At 38.9% G+C, this 18641-nt stretch overlaps 1 protein-coding gene across 1 annotated transcript in view; it reads left to right on the forward strand.

The window, feature by feature from the left end:
- Positions 1 to 305: 305 nt before the first annotated feature.
- Positions 306 to 18641, forward strand: part of tbx15 (T-box transcription factor 15) — a 101605-nt gene continuing 83269 nt past the window's right edge. The window contains exon 1 of the mRNA XM_043700961.1: positions 306 to 795. Within this exon, the coding sequence (XP_043556896.1) occupies positions 594 to 795 (202 nt within the window). The 5' untranslated portion in view covers positions 306 to 593. The remainder of the gene's footprint in view (positions 796 to 18641) is intronic.

An 18641-nucleotide genomic window follows, 5' to 3' on the forward strand; every position in this document is an offset into this window, starting at 1 on the left:
CATGAGACATGTAGCAGGGAGATAGAAAAGTTTCGTTTCGGTTGGCCACAAAACCGGGCGCTGACGGTTCCTAAACGGTTAAACCTGGGCACTGTGGAGTCGCTGGTGAGCATCAAGGTGCCTGCTGGCGACCGAGAGCTTAAATTTGCGGTTGTTTGTCTTTGGAATTCTGCTGGCGTGTCATTGGACACTGGCTGCTGGCCGTGTAACTATTGGACGGGAGAGTTTGATTGGCATCGAAACCTCTCCCCCCCCTTCAGTAAAACGCTGCAGAAGTTTGTATCAATCAGCCTGGGGGAGGCAGGCGGGCGGGGGACGCTGGGGGAGACGGGGGAGGATGACAGAGTAGAGGCAGAAAGTGGACTAAGTTCAATGAGTGCTCTCACTCAGTCAGCACCATGCTAACTGTGACTGTGAGAGATGTGACCAGCGCTGGACTCCTGTTGTGCCTGTACGCCTGAAGTTCAAACTTTGCAATCCTTCCCAGTTTGTTTCTGAATTTGGAACCCGCCACTGAGCATTACCGCCTGGGCTCCGGCCATTTCAAGGAAAGTTTGCTATTTGCTAGCTTTTGGACCATTCTTATTCGGGCGATGAGTGAAAGGAGGCGATCAGCAGCTGCCCTGAGTTCAAGGGCTCACGCCTTCTCGGTGGAAGCACTGATCGGGACAAATAAAAAGCGGAAAATTCAGGAATGGGGCGAGAAGACTATGGAACTGAGTGTGGACAGTATAAACCCGGACTCGGACCTTGCAGACACAGTGGATTCAAGCCAGTGTATGGAGATCAACTCCGGTAGGTCCTCAAAAACACCCCCTCACATACACTCGGGTTTCCCTAACACATCCTCCTGACAGCTGCTTTGCTCCTCAAACCTGGAGCTTTTTTTTTGAAAAAAAAGGGAAGGATGGCGGGGGGAATCATTTCTCTCATACCGAAAATCTGAAGTTTGGTTTTTCGCGTCTCGCGTTCATCCCACTCCGGTTTTCGGAGCGATATGTTAATCTCAATGACCGGACTGAACCCCTTATTCCGTGATAGCAAATACTTTATCGTGTTGTTTTAACCGCGAACTTTTAACTCGTTTTCCCGGATCTACACTTTAGGATTTCACGCAGTGTACGTGTTGTCAGTTTTCAAGTTTTTAAAAACAGATTAAGAAGCCAGCCTAGCGTTTGGCGAAGTTTATTCCGAAGGGAAGTAGGTAGGCGAACGGGGGATAATTGAGTGAGGCGAGATAATATTAGGCCACTGTTCAGTGTGCACACATTGTCATTTCGCTATTTTTAAATGAGGAATGCAAGCTCTCCGATTCCTCACTGACTCCGATGGCGACCCACTTTGTTGGTAGTTGCGCATCTCTGTCGCCGGCCTGTACCTGAAGCTCAGGTCCCGCTGTCTGGCTGGAGTCAGGGCTGAGGGACAATGCTGTCCCGCTGGGATTGCCCCGTCTGGCTGGACGGCTGCAGTTAACAGGATGACAGCTCGGGGCTGCGGGCGGACACGATGGTTCCCTAATACACAGCAGGCCGCTATCCACACCCCGCACTGGATTCCCAGCACTGCTACAAATCCTGTTCCGTTATGATTAAAATTAACTCTCCAATTCCCAGCGTTTTCGGGATCGACACACACGCTAACAGAGTGAAAACCTGGCACTGGTTGAGAAATTAATAGCAGTGAGATTCCATTCTATGGAGGTTTCTATTGAATGTTTTATTGTTAAAGGCTGTCAAAGACCCTACACTATTCTCACTGTTACTTGTGGTTATTTGGGAGAATTTGTACCTCTCACAAACCCTGACAAGGTGTTCCGAGCCTATTGAACATTTGCCTGTGTCCGCGGCTCCGGTCTCTCACAGGGCTTATCAAACACCTGATTCTTTCCCCTTTCTCGGTGTCATCACGGGAGCGTTTCACAACTGTCCACAGGAAATCCCGAGGGCTAGAAATGCGCCGATATTCCAAAATGTAGAATTCCACAAAAAAAAATCTTTTTTGTGTGTGTAAAGAATAAGTCGAGCGAGTCAAGGGAGAAATGGGCGTGGAGGCGTGCATAGACAATGTCAATGTGACACCTTCCCCAGTTCCCACTTCCCAACGGGGAGTCTGGATTTTAATGTGAATTGAATCGGCAGAAACGGGGTGGCGCCTGAGGATCTGCAGACTGCAGCCCCACTACTGCCGTCAGGCGTTCTTTGCCGGGGAGAAAGCAGAGAGTGTGCCATATGTAGGACAATGGATATTGAAGCGACAGGTGTCTGAACACCGGCTACTGCGGCTTCCTTATTTGTAATTGTGATGGACGCTTGGAGCTTTCCTCTCAGATGCTCGTTAAAGGTGGGAAGAAACTGGCAGCTATTACTTTCATTTAATCGGGACATGATAGAGAAACAAATGAAACATTGGTGCAGCATTGCTCTGTTTTGGAAGAAAGGCAACTAGCCCCATTCTCTAACACCATCGGGTTAGGTACGCACCGCTGTCATCTTAAACAGCATCTGAAGCCCCGAGTAAGAAGTGGCCACTGCAGTGTATTCCAGTGCGTGGGCATTGCTGGGATTAAGGACAGGAATTTTCCTTTGAAGTTACAGTTAAAAAGCCAGCTTTGTTAGCGCTGATAATTATTGTGGGAGAACCGCACAAACTTTCTGAGAGCTAAAAATCACACAACACCGGCATCTCCAAATCATTTCTGATAGCTGATATAGAAAGAGGTTCTTTTTAAAATCTAACCGATCATATAATATATTGTCCTTCCCTCCAATTCTTCTTATTAACAAGTTTATCCACCCCCACCTCCACTACCCACCCGCCAGTAACTGCAAAGAGGAAACTGTGGTTAGATCAAACGGCTTCGGCCAATTTTCCAAAAGTGATGGGAAGGCAAGTTCGTCAGTCCCAGAACCAGATTCTCGGAAAGAAACACAGATGTGCACACGAACTGATTAAATTGCTCCATATTTAGGGCCAATATTTCTTGTATCTGAAATCCCTCCCCCCCCCCCCCCCAATTAATCCGTTTCCACTCGAACTGTTTGCTGTGCCTGATCACTCGGACTATAGGTTTGTACAGGACTTTGAAAAGCAAAAGACAGGGGTCGTTACTCACTGTTCGGAACGATGGTGAAATAACGCAGTGAATTCTGTAAGTGGCCGACTTTGTCCAATTTGCACAGGACCTCAGTCCACCGTTCTCTCTCTCTCAGGAGTTCCTTGCAGCACTTGTTCAGAAGGCGACAGCTGTGCCTGAACCGTGGGGATGATGTATGACGGATCAGCACTGTGCACGGGGGAGCTTACATCTCGCGGCTTTACTAGGGCAGACTCCAACACTTTTAATAAAAGAGGACTGAGGAGTAGAAAATCGGTCTAGGAAGCTTTTGTAAAATTACTTGATAATAGGCATTGGTGCTGCAAACTGCCGATTATTCCAGAAAGGAAGGCGATAATATTTTAGAATGTGTTTTCTACTTTCGGCCAAGTGTACTTACTGAAGGCGCGTTTAGCAACTCCGAAAGTACATTCTGTATCCCGTTTTTAAATTCTTAATTAAGGGAGAAAAGCATTGAATTTTTTGGTTTAACAATTTCGTTCAGACAATTTCAGAAATTCTATCTAATTATTTATTGGATGTTTTGTCCCACCCCACTCAGTACAGTTTCCCTGAATTCATCAATTCTACTGCAAATTGAATTTAGCGATTCAAAAACATAACTGCCTTTACAATACTTGGACAAGATTAAAAATCCTGACGAAGGAGGAACGGTCTGAAAGCTTGTACCCGCAAATAAACCTGTTGGACTATAACCTGGAATTGTGCGATTTTTAAACTTTGTCCACCCCAGTCCAACACCGACTCCTCGACATCAACGCTTGAACAGACAGTATTTATATTCCAGTGTAATATTTCTGTCGAGAAGCAACGTGGACTTTGATTTATAATTGTCTGTGTAATCTGCTAATGTTTGGATCGCACCTTTGTCTGAGAGTTTGGCATGAAATGTCCAAGGTCTTGAAAGGAATATTTGGGAACAGACTGTCTTGTTGTTCACATGGAAATAAATTACATTTAGAAGAGGTAATGTTAACAGCACGGACAGGACACTTGAGATGACATTCTCATTTCATTACTTCCTCTAAAAAACAAGTTGGCCGTTTCCGACTGATACTTTAGTAAAGGCGTTTATCTATTTCATACACAATTTTATTTTATATATTGTATGTGGAGACATGGTCGCGATGTTTCAGAAGACACGAGGCAATTTTAGCAGAAAGAAAACGGGGATCCAAAGGTCGGTTGCATTTTCACAGTATTTAACTTAGGAGCGACAGATATTTAGTCAAAACTGGTGTTGCAATTTAAACGAAGTATTTCAGAAGGCTGAGTGCTCTTATTTGAATGCAACATTTCAGACAATTTTCCTTTCAATGCAGTCCAGCGGCAAAGACATAAGGTTTCCGTGTAAAAGAGACGTTGTCTTTGCTTTATGCAGACGGTATGTTGTGCTTTCAGTGTAATAGTTCAGAGGTTCCCATCCTATAAATTGGCAGTAATCCTATAGAAATATTGCAATTTCAGTGTAACAATTTAAAAAGAGGTGGTTTAATTTCAGTGTCCTGTTTTAGATGATACGTATATTGCGATTAGGGTTTTTTTAACTAGGTACTGATTTGTAATTTTTATATCTTGCACTAGAAAAATTGGGAATGTAAAATATACCTAAAATACTGAAATGGCTGTATTGTCGGCGCACAACTTTAGTTGTGCCACTATGAAATCAGAGGTGAAAGTGCAATGTTAGATGTAGCTCTCAGGCAGTTCTAATGTAATTCATTTGAAAATGCAGTGTTGTGATTTTAGTAATGTTGTGGGAAGTTGCAGCACGGTGATTTGAGTTCAATAGTTTGAGACTTTTTAATTTTTTTTTACAGTATGTTGAAAGCAGCAATGTTAGATTTAGTGTTAAATATTTTGTATGGGGACATTACTGCAAATGTAATATACGTTAGAAACTGAATAGTTGGAATTTAATTTCAGTATATTGAAGTAAGCAATGTTTTAATTTCAATACATTTTAAAAGTACCTGTATTATTTTGTTAGTGCAATAATCTAGAAGATTTTTTTTAGTAATTTCAAAAACTAAATTGAAATGGAACTGTTATGATTTAATGAAAATATTTTATAAATATTTTGTGCAATTCTGGTCTCCCTCCTATAGGAAGGATGTTGTGAAACTTGAAAGAGTTCAGAAAAGATTTACAAGGATGTTTCCAGGGGTTGGAAGGTTTGAGCTATAGGCTGGGGCTGTTTTCCCTGGAGCGTTGGAGGCTGAGGGGTGATCTTTATAGGGGTTTATAAAATCATGAGGGGCATGTTTCAGATAAATAGGCAAGGTATTTTCCCTGGGTTGGGGGGAGTACAGAACTAGAGGACATAGGTTTAGAGTGAGAGGGCAACGTTTTCACACAGAGGATGGTGCGTGTATGGAATGAGCTGCCAGAGGAAGTGGTGGAGGCTGGTACAATTACAACATTTAAAAGGCATCAGGTTGGGTATATGAATAGGAAGGGTTTAGAGGGATATGAGCCAAATGCTGGCAAATGGGACTAGATTAATTTAGGATATCTGGTAGGCATGGAGGGGTTGGACCAAAGGATCTGTTTCCATGCTGTACATCTCTATGCCTCTGACTAAGTGCAAGATTTTCAACGTGCTTTGCTGAAAGGCACAATGTTAGAAGTTAGGCACTATGTTTTATAATAAGTAGAATCTTATGCATGATGTAGAATGTTTTGAAGATGTGGTATTTAAGCGGAGTTGAAATTTCAGTTTGACATTTTTATAAAGGTTGTATGGATGAGAAGGATTCCAGAAATAAGAAGGAAAACAGTGCTATGCTATGCTATGCTATGATTGAATCCCATGGAATCTTTGGAGCCAGAGACTTCCTCTCACTCCATTTACCCCTCATCTTCATACGTTTTCTAAACGTTGATTGAAATAATAAAATGCAATCAGAACATTGTTACTTCTCAGCTCACACGGCATTGCTCTCGTTCTCTCTCGCTCGCTCTCGCTCTCTCTCTCTCTGTCTCTCTCTCTCTCTTTCTCCCTTAGGGAATTAGATACACATGTTCAGATTGCAAATTTCAAATTAAGCTCAGCAAGTCATTGTTATGGGTCAAATCATCTGTCAAAACACAAGTTATTCGGAGAATATTGTCTTTAAGTAAAAGCTATGATGCAAGTATTGGAAGACACAAGAGAAAACTCAGTCATGCATTTTGCTAAATTTGCATTTTTTAAACATTCAACTTTTTATTGAAATTTTACTTTAGATATTAAAAATTTCAGTTACTGAAAACAAAATCAACAAAATAAATCACAAAATATTTGATCAATTTGCAAGCTTCTAAATGTGCATTCAGATGATGATATAAATCCTTACTCTGAAGTCGCATCTATTGTGTATTGTAGTTTTACAGCTTTAACATTGTAAAGATGCATAGCAGAACCACCTAAATGAGCAACAGGTACGAGAGAAAGTTTGAACAAGCCATACATCTGTCCTGAATGTTTTTCAGATTACAATTTTAACTGTTGTAGAATTGAAATTTCTTGTTGATATTTAGACATTGTTGAGACAGAGTTGCAATGCTCATGTAACATTTAAGAAGAATTAATATTGTAATTAGATGAATTATCAACATAATACATTGGAGCATGCAGTTTTGTAATTTGTGTTGCATAATATTGTAGCTTTGGTGTATTATTGTTAAATTTTTGTAAATTTTCTCTGATACTTTAATGATGAAAGTGTAATTTAGGAAAAGAAGTGTTATTGCTTGGTAAGGACCTAGTTTACATATAATATTTTGGCATGCATTGTTATAACGGTTACAATATTTTTTAAGGGACAATGTTGCACTTTAAGTGCAATTCTTTAAGAACATAAGCATCCAATTAGTCCCTAAAACCAACACACTTGTTGATCTCCCAGTTCTTCTATTATTTATCCGATTTGTTTAATGTTTTTACATATCATTTGTCATTCTGACTCTCTCAGCAATTTGTTTGATACATTCACCACCTTCCATGTAGTTGCCTTTAAATTCCTATTTCTAAGCATGCTCCTTGTTCTAAAGTGGAAAATGTGAACATAATATCAAGTCCAATTTATCTACAACCTATTTAAATTTTTGATGCCCCTTGTTTCTATATTGTGCAATTCAAATCATACGCATACATTGGATAAATAGTCACTTCACTGATCCCTTGCCAGATTGGTACATCTGTATTCAGAACAACATTACCCTCTGTCATCCTAGTTTGCTTTATTTGAACATTGCCAAATTCCAATCCATCGCAAAAGCTCCTAATCATGGCAAATCATTAGTTCATTGTTTAATTCATTCTGCAGAAACACTGCCAAGCATTTGTCCATGCTGAATGATCAAATCTATGCTATGGAACAAACTAAGTTAATTAACTTAAATTTGAAATAAATGAGGTAACTAATAGTGAACATGAAAGTTCTTGTAAATAAAAACCTAGAAGAATGGATATCTGCTATCTTTGCTCAGTCCAATCTAAATGTCACTCCAGACCTTCAGCAAGGTGCCAGCTATGTTGGAGTGGACTTGCCAGTAGTGTCAACATAATATGGATAAATAAAAGAAAACAATTGTATTATACAAGTACCTAACATATTCATGAAGATGTTGCTTACAGAATTTCTGTTCCATTTTTCTTTAATAAATTCATTCCATTTGGCAGAACTCACATCATATAAATTCACGCTCACACTCAGCATGTCATCAGCATCTATGTGTTTTGCTATCTTCTTGCTGACGATGCCTTCTAACACTTTATCCACAACTGATCTTTAATTCATGAGCATGTAGTTTCCTGAGTCATCTTTATGTCCAAAATTATGGTTTTTTTTGCAAAATATATTTATTTACAACTTAGCTTGGCATGAAGTACTTTAGTTCTGTCAGTGCACAACGAATTAAAAAAAATACAGCTTCACGCACAAATTTTTCCAGCTTATTTTTGATGCATATCTTGTAACATTTAGCTTTTTTTTATCCAAAGACAGTTGTCTTGGAAAGAGACAAGTTATTTAAATCAAAAAGCATTGAGAAATTTATTGAAATGCACTTTTGAACTGCAGTTTATTTCTGTTTAATTTCAAGTCAGAAGTTATTTCTCAGCTTTTTTGAAATACATCGGTCTGCCTAAAGTCTCTAAAGAGAAATCATTTAAAGCTTTCAAAGACACTTAATGAGGACAGCTAGCTTTTGTGATTGATGAAGAAACCAGCTCTACGAAAATAAAATGTGTAAGTAGTTTCACATAATAACTGTAAATTAAATATTATTTTTGACAAGAAAGAACTAGCTAAGCTAAACAACTACTCTAAATATACATATGGAGCTAGTTACCACTATTTATCATGTAATTACTATTTAACATGTGTAACTATCAGTTAAAAGCTAAAAAAGACAAACACATACTACAATCTTGTGCTGTCTCTTCAAATAAAAGATGAGTTGCAGAGTCCTTTGCAGGCACAGGATAGAAAAAGTACCTAAGTATTTTAAAGTCAGCTTTTCCTGTTTGTTAATCAGGGTTTCTCAAATATTTTCTCTAGGTGATAACATTTTATGAGGCATCAAAATAGAACTCACAAAGTGAATAATCAGAAATATGAATCAGAAAATACTTATTGCGAAAACATTATTGGAAACACAAAAGTGCTACTGGTCCAATACATCTTTTTGCAAGTGTATTTTGTCTTAGCTGCTTTCCAGACTTCAGGTATTAATCCATTTCTTAATAATCCCACAATGAAAGCACCAAGGCCATGACCTTGCTGGAAGAGCCAAGAGAATCCTGGAAAAACTCAGCAAAAACAGATTAAACAATTTATTTGGTATTTGTTTCAGTTCTTCCACCACATTTAGGACAGACAAATTGGGAAACAAAACATCATTCACTGCTTCTTTTGCAAGTTTTGTTACTTCTATTGTTGCTCAAATTGATCTTGTCTCTCAGTTACCTAACTCTTTAAACTCTCTATTTTACAAAACATATCTACATTTCTTTCGTTTGAACAATGCAGTAGCCAGTCCAGATTCTTTAACTCAGCTCCAGACCTTTCAAAATTTGCTTAATTTATTAACATGCAACATTTTTATCAGCAAAGATCATCATTGATCTGACAGAATATTTCTATTGCACCTGTTCTCTTTTCTTAAAGATTTGAATTCATCATGTAGTAAACAGTTATCTTAAAGAGTTTGCTGACTTGACTTCTGTTTCCAGCTCCTGGTTTTAACTGCAGTGTAGGTGTAAACTTTATGATTTTCTCGATGAACTATTTCATGTAACCATTCAATACTGTAACAAGCATTATGGTTTCACATCTATAGTACAGTGAATAATTTCCCAAACTATTCCATTAAATTGAAGGCACTGCACTGCTCATATACATTGTTCTTTCCTGTCTATAAAGTTTTTGTTCCAATCCTTTCTGCAAGTGGTCTGTGTTTGGTGGTTGTCATTCATTTCCACCCCTTTTTATCTTTCTCATCACTATCCTCAGCATGTGCAAATTATTCAGATCCAGGCTGGATGGCTATGTTTACATTATAACTTTTCATACAATACTCAAGACAGTTTATGGAAGTCATGATAATCTATCCCTTCACACCCTTCTTGACCCATTAGCAGACTTTGACACAGCAGACTGCAATAGTTTGCTCCCACATTCTTCTTCCAATGCCCAGCTAATTGTACCAAAATTCTGCTGTCCACATCTAACTTGCACAAAGTTCCATTCACCGATCACTTTTACACTGGATGGCAGTTCAGCAATATCTCAATTTTAAGATTATCATCCTTGTTTTCAAAACAAGATTTTGACCTTCTGCATACCTCCAATATTAATCCATGTCACCCATGCATTCAGTTGTTTTAGCCCAAAGTTCTGGAATTTCCACTCCTTTCTCATCCCAAGCTTCTCTACCATTCTCTCCTCCATTAAAATTACCCTATCACCTGTCCTAATATCTTGTTATGTGGCTCATGTTAAAGTTTGTTTGAACCATTTCCTGTGTAGGACTTTGGGATATTTTACTAAATTACAGACTGTGTTGCTGTTGTCAGAGAACTTATCTCTCCTTATTTGGCATTTGTCCCTTTTTGGAGTATTTACATCATTGCACATCCATGATGCCCTCAGCAATTTTAAAATATGGTTGGAAATGTGAATGATATTGGAAAGGCAATATTTACTGTCCATTCTCGGTTGCTTTGAGACCATTAAAAGACAACAATAAAGTTTGGGCCTAGAACTTGATACATGACTGGAAACCCAAGTTTCTTGACATGGACATTAGTGAATCTTCTTTTTAAAACAAGGACATTCAGCAGTTATTATTCAAAATTTCTATGGTGAGAAACTATGAGACACATTTATCAGACTTATTCAATTGAGTTTCCAACAATTCCAAGGTCAACTTAGATGAGAAATATAGAATTTATGCCTTATTTTAAGATTGAAAGGAAAATTGAGAGTTATAATTTCATTATAACCTTTTAAAAGTATTGTTTATATAAGTTGGACACACGCATGCAAAGAGATACTATTGGAATTCCAATGGAATATTTCAATGGCACAGGCTAAAGGAAGATCTAACAGCATTGAATGGAATGTTCCCATTAAGAACATTGAGCCATTAGTCCACGATCTGTAATGTCATTACCCAGTAATCCCCTAAGGTCTTCATCACCATTAAGCAACGTGGCTTACCGCGAGAAAGGATTTACAATACAGAGCTAGAAGACTCAAATTGATGTCCCACCTGCTCCAGTGCCGTGTAGTAACACGTACAGATTGATAAGAAAATATCGATGCTGCAGTGTACTATATATTCTGTAGGATACTACCTGTGCCAAGTGAAGCTACTACATCTAGTTATCCGCACATTAAACACCCAAAAAAAAATCAAATTATGGACACAACTAGGTAATCACATAAAAATAAGTAGGTCAGAGCTAAGGGAGCTGAACAGCAGAGCCTTCATAAACACTCCTGATACAGAGAAGTTAGGCTGAATACTCTGTGGCGCAATTGGTCAGCACGTTCGACTATTAAGTGAAAGGTTTGTGGTTCGAAACCACTCAGGGACGGGGTATTATCTGTTCTCACTCCAACCGCTTTCTTTAGGTACGGTGGCTCTGTGATTAGCATGGTAACCTCACATTATCAGGGTCCCAGGTTCGATTCCAGCCTTGGATGACTGTCTCTGTGGAGTTTGCACATTCTCCCCGTGTCTGCATTAGTTTCCTTCCAAAGCTGTGCAGGTCAGGTGAATTGGCTATGCTAAATTATCCATAGTTGTTAGGTGCATTAGTGGGGGATGCTACTCTTCGGAGGGTCGGTGTGGACTTATTGGGTCGAAGGGCCTATTTCCACACTGTAGGTAATCTAATCAAAGTATAGAGTGGATGATCCTCTGTGCCTTTTGTAGACTTCCTCCAGTCTTTACCCGAGTCATGTCCCAATTATCAATAAGTTGGTTGTGACCCATCAATACTATCATTATTGCATTTTGGATTTTCTTTCGGCGAGGCTACCCTGACTGAATTAAACAGTATTGCAGCACAAGTAAACGAATGCTCATTCTCGCTTTGAAAAAAAATACAACGGAATTGCTTTGGCACGCGATACGAAAGTGGTTATTCTCTGAGGTGGGGCACTGTTTGCCAAAAAGAAAATTTCCAAGTCTAAACAGAAGACTTCGCCAAGGTAGCAAACTCGATGGAAAAATCGTTACTTTTTAAACAAAAGTGTATTCACTTTCATACCTCTGATAAAGTCTTTCAAATATGTCATTCAGTTTTGAGCAGTCACGCCTTTATTTTCTCGCCCTTAAACGCAATGCAGGGTATTGACATTGTTGAAACTTCCGGCTAAAGCCTGGACATGGTTGAGGCAATGGGGGGGGAGAACATTGTCTCGTCCTCCATGAATAAGGCTGAAAGCTGCGCTGGAAACCTGTGCCCTGTCTGGGAGTTATTTGTACCGAATAACAGAGCTGTCCTCAATCCTTGGAGATGCCTCTAATAGCGCACGGCGATTCCCGCTCTCTGTGCTCTGACCGTTCAGGCTTGAAGTCTAACTCTTAAAAATGTCAAGTGGTTTGGTTAAAAATCTGGGCTCGAGATTAAAAAAAAAATTGTTAGATTAAGATGGTTCGAGAGCTGGAACATCGCAGAATCGCCCCTACATTAGGGGAAGGTAATGATATCAACTTAATGTTATTTGTTATTGGATTTGTTTGTCAGTGACTGGGTGAAACCTGAAGATGAGCAGATTAATCACCTGGAAGTGATTAAATCAGCAGTCTGGCTCTCCCGTGTTACTAGCGAATAATCCACCAGAACTGCTTCAATCTCGTGCCGTTTTCATAAGGATTCATAACTGGGCTAAAGCACATCAAAACTATTTAGATGAGTGTTATTTATTAGAAATAATGGAAGGGATACAAAGTGATTTTTTTTTTCATCAATACTCAAGCCTGTTTGCTCATGTTCTTTCTCTTCCAAAATTGAATAATTATTTCAAGGAGCCCATTAAATAATCAGGGACGATTCCATCTGAAAGAAGGGCTCTTACTCTAAGGAAGTTGATACTGGTTACACTGTGGAAGGCCTCTCTGTCCCTTTTGTCTGAGGATATATGGAATGATAGTACGATTTAGGGGAGCAGGAATTGCCCTCGAACAGACAATGGGTGCAATTATTGAAGCGCTGGTGTAAATATCCACAGATCCTGGCGTCCGATTTGGGTCATTTTAGATCGTTTGTCTAATGGGTTGTTCTGCTATGCAGACGAGGCGAAGCAAAACAACCGCGTCGGCCCCCCAGGAAGATAAATTCAATGTTTCGGTTTCCACGGGAGCCCGGAATTGTGACGGTCAGATAACTAATCCTAACAGAAAAGAAATTTGCTGCTTTAAAATAGCAGAACATTCCGTTTGGAAAATTAAACTGAGAGACCGATCTGATTTAGTCAGTCTATACTCGTCGGTGTTGCACACCGAGCACTATTTCTGCATTTTATTTTCTAGATCCCCAGAGCAGCTCGTTATACAGAAATAGGCATCGTTACAGCCTGTTTAGTTTTAAAGGAAATAGCAGCAAAATGGGAAGCTTATAAAATTCACTGTAAATTGAATCAGACGAAGATCCAAGACAGTGGCCACGTGTAAGCCCAGGTACCGTAGTCTCTGCAAATAACCTGAAAGGATAGCCGTTTTCCTTGTGGGTGGATGTCCAGGAGCCTGACTCCTAAGGGTTGGGTAAGCCATGCAAGTGGAATGCCCCCACTTGGAGTCCCTGGTTGGGGAGGTAGCTTCGTTCCTGTCTTCTGGTTTACTGCATTTTGCTGAATCCACTGCAACTCAATTGCAATTTCAGATTGCAAAATATTTCCAGAACCTTGCTTAAAAAAAAAACAGAGCTGAAAATGTGTTGCTGGAAAAGCGCAGCAGGTCAGGCAGCATCCAAGGAACAGGAGAATCGACGTTTCGGGCATGAGGCTTATGCCTGAAACGTCGATTCTCCTGCTCCTTGGATGCTGCCTGACCTGCTGCGCTTTTCCAGCAACACATTTTCAGCTCTGATCTCCAGCATCTGCAGTCCCCACTTTCCCTTAAGAATAGTCGGGCTGATACTTTTTACTTACGTGTATACTGGCTTTAGAAGAGGCGGTTTGCTGATATTTACATGCAAACTAAAGGAGAAGTGATGAGGAAGACCTCTACCTATATTTATGGAAAACAATTCTCTTCGCTCATGAAGCTTTGTTCTGTTTCCCTTCAAACATGAGTAGAATAATAGAGTAATGCAACACCGGAGGAGCCCCTTGATCATGTCAATCTTTGACAAGTTTTGAATTTTTTAAAATGAGAAACTGCCATTGCTGGTTAAACCAACATTTATTGTCCTTCCCTAATTGCCCTTGAGAAGATAATGGTGTGCTGCTTTCTTGAACTGCTGCAGTCCACGTGCTATAGCTCTCCAAAGAGTCCTAGAGTTTGGACCCAGCAAGAGTGAAGCAACAGTGATATAGTTCCAAGACACATGGTATAGACTCGGAGGGGACTTTACTTGCGGTAGTGCTCCTATGCATCTTTGCCCTTGTCCTTCCTGGCAATAGATGTCACAAATTTTGAAGGTGCCTTTTGGAGAGCTTTGATGATTTACCAAAATGTATTCTTGTCGATGGTACACAGTGCTGCCACTGTGCATCTGTGATGGAGGGAATGAATGTTGAAGCTGATGGATGAGGTATAAATAGAGTCGGCAGTTTTACCATGGATTGGGTTGAGCTACTTAATGAGAACCACACTTATCCAGGCAAGAGGAAAGTATTTTGTTACACTGTTGATTGATGCTGTATATCTCGTAGACAAATTGCGGGGAAACAGGACGAGACTCACTGCAGAATTCCTACCCAATGACCTAGATCTCCCCTTAATCTTCTAAACTCCAATGAATGCAATCCCAGGATCCTCAGCCATTCCGCGTATGTTAGACCTACCATTCCAGGGATCATCCATGTGAATCTCTGCTGGACACGCTCCAGTGCCAGTATGTCCTTCCTGAGGTGTGGGGACCAAAACTGGACACAGTACTCCAAATGGGGCCTAACCAGAGCTTTATAAAATCTCAGTAGCACAATGGTGCTTTTATATTCCAACCCTCTGGAGGTCAATGTCAATCTCCAATATGTGCACAGTGATGGATTCAGCAATGGAAATGCTGTTGAATGTAAGGAGTAATGGTTAGATTTTTCTGTGTTGGAAATGGTCATTACTTGGCAATTGTGTGGCATGAAAGTTACTTGCTACTTAATATTGCAAGTATGATTATTACCTAATTCTTGTTGCATGTAGGCAGAGACTTCATTATCTGAAGCATGTATAATACATTATTGCTACTTTTTGGGATTTGGATTTAAAATAAGGGCAGATGGATTTTGGTCAATTCTGTGAAAGTACTTTAAACATATAGTTCAGAATGTAATTTGGACAGTGACTGAAATACATCTTTTCTAAGAAGGCATTTAATGACAGTCAACTGGCTGGGGAAACCTCTGCAATGTTAATGGATACAATATTTGTACATTGAGTTTGTGACTGATCAGCCAATCCTTTTAAACAATTAGTTTTGGCCTCCGATCAGATGGTTCAAATTTCAGTTCAGAAGAACTCAGTTCTATTCAGAGAAGAGCAGTTTTTCTCCAAGAAGAAAGATTACATTTTTAGTTCAGTTCAGTTAAGGGGAAATTGGTCACCACGGCGGAATTGGTTTCTAGCCAATGGAGCTGCCACAAGCCAGGAAAGTCTGGATAGAAATTAATAATTGTTAGAACTGAAAAGGTTTAGGTACCAAACTTATAGGAGGTTCATGTGAGCAGACTTGGAAAGAAATGGGGGAACATCAGTTAAGTAAAGATTTAAATAACAACAGTGATAGCATTGAGTCTCTGCAACAAATGGTATTGGTAAACAAGTTGGAACTTTATTTTGATGTTTAAATTCTTTTTAATTGACCTCTCTGTATAATGTTATAGGTCAGACCAACCCCCCCCCCTCAAAATTTATTAAGAAAATAGCCTCGATCCAATTTTCTTCTTGTTTTCAAAGGGAATTGTAAGGGGCTGTGTTCCTGATCCAATTCGATTGATCACCTAGCAGACTTGAAGCAAAACACACTTTATTCTTACACTATAGTTAAAATACAAAAAAAAGAAGGAAGAAATGGAATAACTTAGCTCTATTGGAAAACTTAACAGAATAGTAGATTATTTCATTATAAACAATAACTGTTCCAATATATTAATATCCTGTAAAGGCATGTTCAACAAAATAGATTATCTTATATGCAATTCTCCAGAAAAGAACGTCAAGAGAAAACTTTGAGAGAGAGATAGAGAACTTAAATGCTTTGCTGTAGAAAGGAGACCTCTATAGCAACTTCCAAACCCCAACAGGTCCTGAAAGCTAAATGAAAGTCTTGGTTCTGTGGGAGCTTGACCCCACCCTGTCATGCTGCTTCTATTGTTCCAATTTTAAAAATATCTAAGGCCTCACAAGTTGTCTACATTATTGGCTTGGGAAAGACTACTTGGTGCCTCTGTCTCAACATCTGTTCACAAAAGAGGACAAAATACACCTCTTAAAAGCCATAGTTTTGTCACAATGAAGCTTTGTCTTTTTTTGTAAAAAAAATTCTGTTGTTAAAGAATATCTGCAGCCTGTGTAACTATGTTTCAATAATAAGCCATTAATCAACTGTAAAAGGTATGATCTATTAAATGAGATTTTAATTTGGGATCTATAATATCCAGTTTTAATACTGCCTGGTTTCATAATAGGAGTCAGAAACAATATTAAATATTACACAATTATTTAGAAACAGCTCAACTTCTGTCCTGAAGGTGGAGGGAAGATCATTAGTGAAGAAGTTGAAGATTATTAGGTCTAAGATACTATGTCAAGGGACTCAATTAATGTCCTGGGACTTAAATTATTGGCTTCACATAACTATGGTCCTTTCTGCTAAGTCTGATTCTAATATGAGGTGACTCTTTCCTTGATTTCCTTTGGCCTGTGTGTTGCTTTGGCTCCTTGATTCCACACTCCATCAAATGCTAGCTTGATGCCAAGGATAGTCACTCTCACCTTACTCTTGAGGTCTGCACTAGTCCATGTTGGATCGAAGCTACAATGAGGTCAGGTCTCATGTGGCTGTGGTAGAACCTAAGCTGAGCATCAATGTGCAGGTTGTTGGTAAGTAAGTATCATCATTCCCAACACCTTTCATCATTTTGTTGTGGATTGAAAGTGAACAGTTGACAGTAATTTTCCACATTGCCATATAAATGCCAGCGTTTCAATGTACTGGAACATCTTGGTTAATGACACAGCTGGTTCTGCAGCACAAAATGTCAGTACTATTTCTGAGATGTTGTCAGGGCACCTAGCCCCTCTATTCAGTTCCTTCAGCTGTTACTCAGATCAGGTGGCATGAATCAAATTGGATGAATATTGGTATCTGTGATGCTGTTGATCTCAGGAGGAGGTCAAGACGGATCATTCATTTTGTACTTGTGGCTGAAGATGCTTATGCCTTGTCTTCTCTCAGATGTGTTGGGCTTCCACATCGTTAAGGATTTATGTGGACTTTACAAGGTAATCAATAAGTCTCATCAATAAGCCTCTTTCTTTGCCCAGATTCCCATAATCTTTTCCATCGGGTATTTCACATACACCACACAATATGTAAACAATATCCAATAATGTTCAATTAAGATGAATTAGGGTTAGCATGAAACATTTACATGAAATGGACAATTATGTTAGCACTTTCCTTCACTGCAAAGTTGATCTTACTCCAAAATCAGATCTTATTCTGATTTTGGAATAGTGTTTGGTATACTCTGGTTTCTAACACTTGAATTTGACATCATTTGGGATATAACTCAAGGACAAGTTTACAAAATGCTAAAACTTCTTTGATCTTTCATTAACTTAATAGTGGTTTGTTGAAATATTTTGCGAAAATGGGCATAAGACAAAAGCTCTCTACTGATTTCTAGAAGATGACAATCTGCAGTGTAGCCCTGGTGCTGACAGTCATGAATCATGCTCTGTGAATACTAGTCATAAATCAGCCCACTAAAGCACTATCGCAGCAAAACAACTATGGCGCACATACACAGTTGAATTTTAATAATTACAAACTTTAATTTTTCAATTTCTACTAAAAGATGTTCAACTCAAAGGTGTTATCATTGATTTACTGTGTTGTATGAACAGTAAGTAATAATTAGAAGTTGTCTTTAAATCATTATCAGTTATTTTACTAACTTATGTTATTATTGGCAAAATCAATGATCTTAGTGCAATCAGATATGGCTTGATTTGTAGTTCTCAGCTGAATACTGATTAGCCATATATTTGATACATGGATAGAGGTCAATGGAGGAAGTATGAAACTACATATGACTTCCAGCTGCCTGGCCACAAAAAGTTTGAAAACTTCGATTTTATCGAGGAGACACTTACTAAAAAAAAATGAGATAGGTTCCCTTATGAAGTATTAGAAATGTTATATTAGATTGGAATCTGATATTCATGGTTTACTGTATGAAACCCTAGAATGCATTTTCAGAAAGGTTTAAAGACTGAGAAGTAAGGATTAATTGAGTTAGAGACGTAAAAGGTGAATTACAAAATGCTACCATATAATTTCAGGTTAATAGATGAATTACTGTTCCACAGAAGCATCATAATACAATAAATCAAAAATAATGCCTCCAGATAATTACAATTCATGTTTATAGGACACTTGATTCACTTTGGTTGTATATAAATGACATTATAGTTCTTAATTATTAATATGCATATTTATAAAACTCGAAGATCCCAACCTGTGTATGTAGAAAATTTCAAGGCAATACCAACAATTTTAAAGTATTTACTGAAAATTTAAAAAAATGGCATCACTAAGGAGAATGAGAACCATGGTGGTCTACATTCTTAGAAATTTGTT

The sequence above is a fragment of the Chiloscyllium plagiosum genome, chromosome 12 (assembly GCF_004010195.1).
Source record: "Chiloscyllium plagiosum isolate BGI_BamShark_2017 chromosome 12, ASM401019v2, whole genome shotgun sequence".
Lineage (NCBI taxonomy): Eukaryota > Metazoa > Chordata > Chondrichthyes > Orectolobiformes > Hemiscylliidae > Chiloscyllium > Chiloscyllium plagiosum.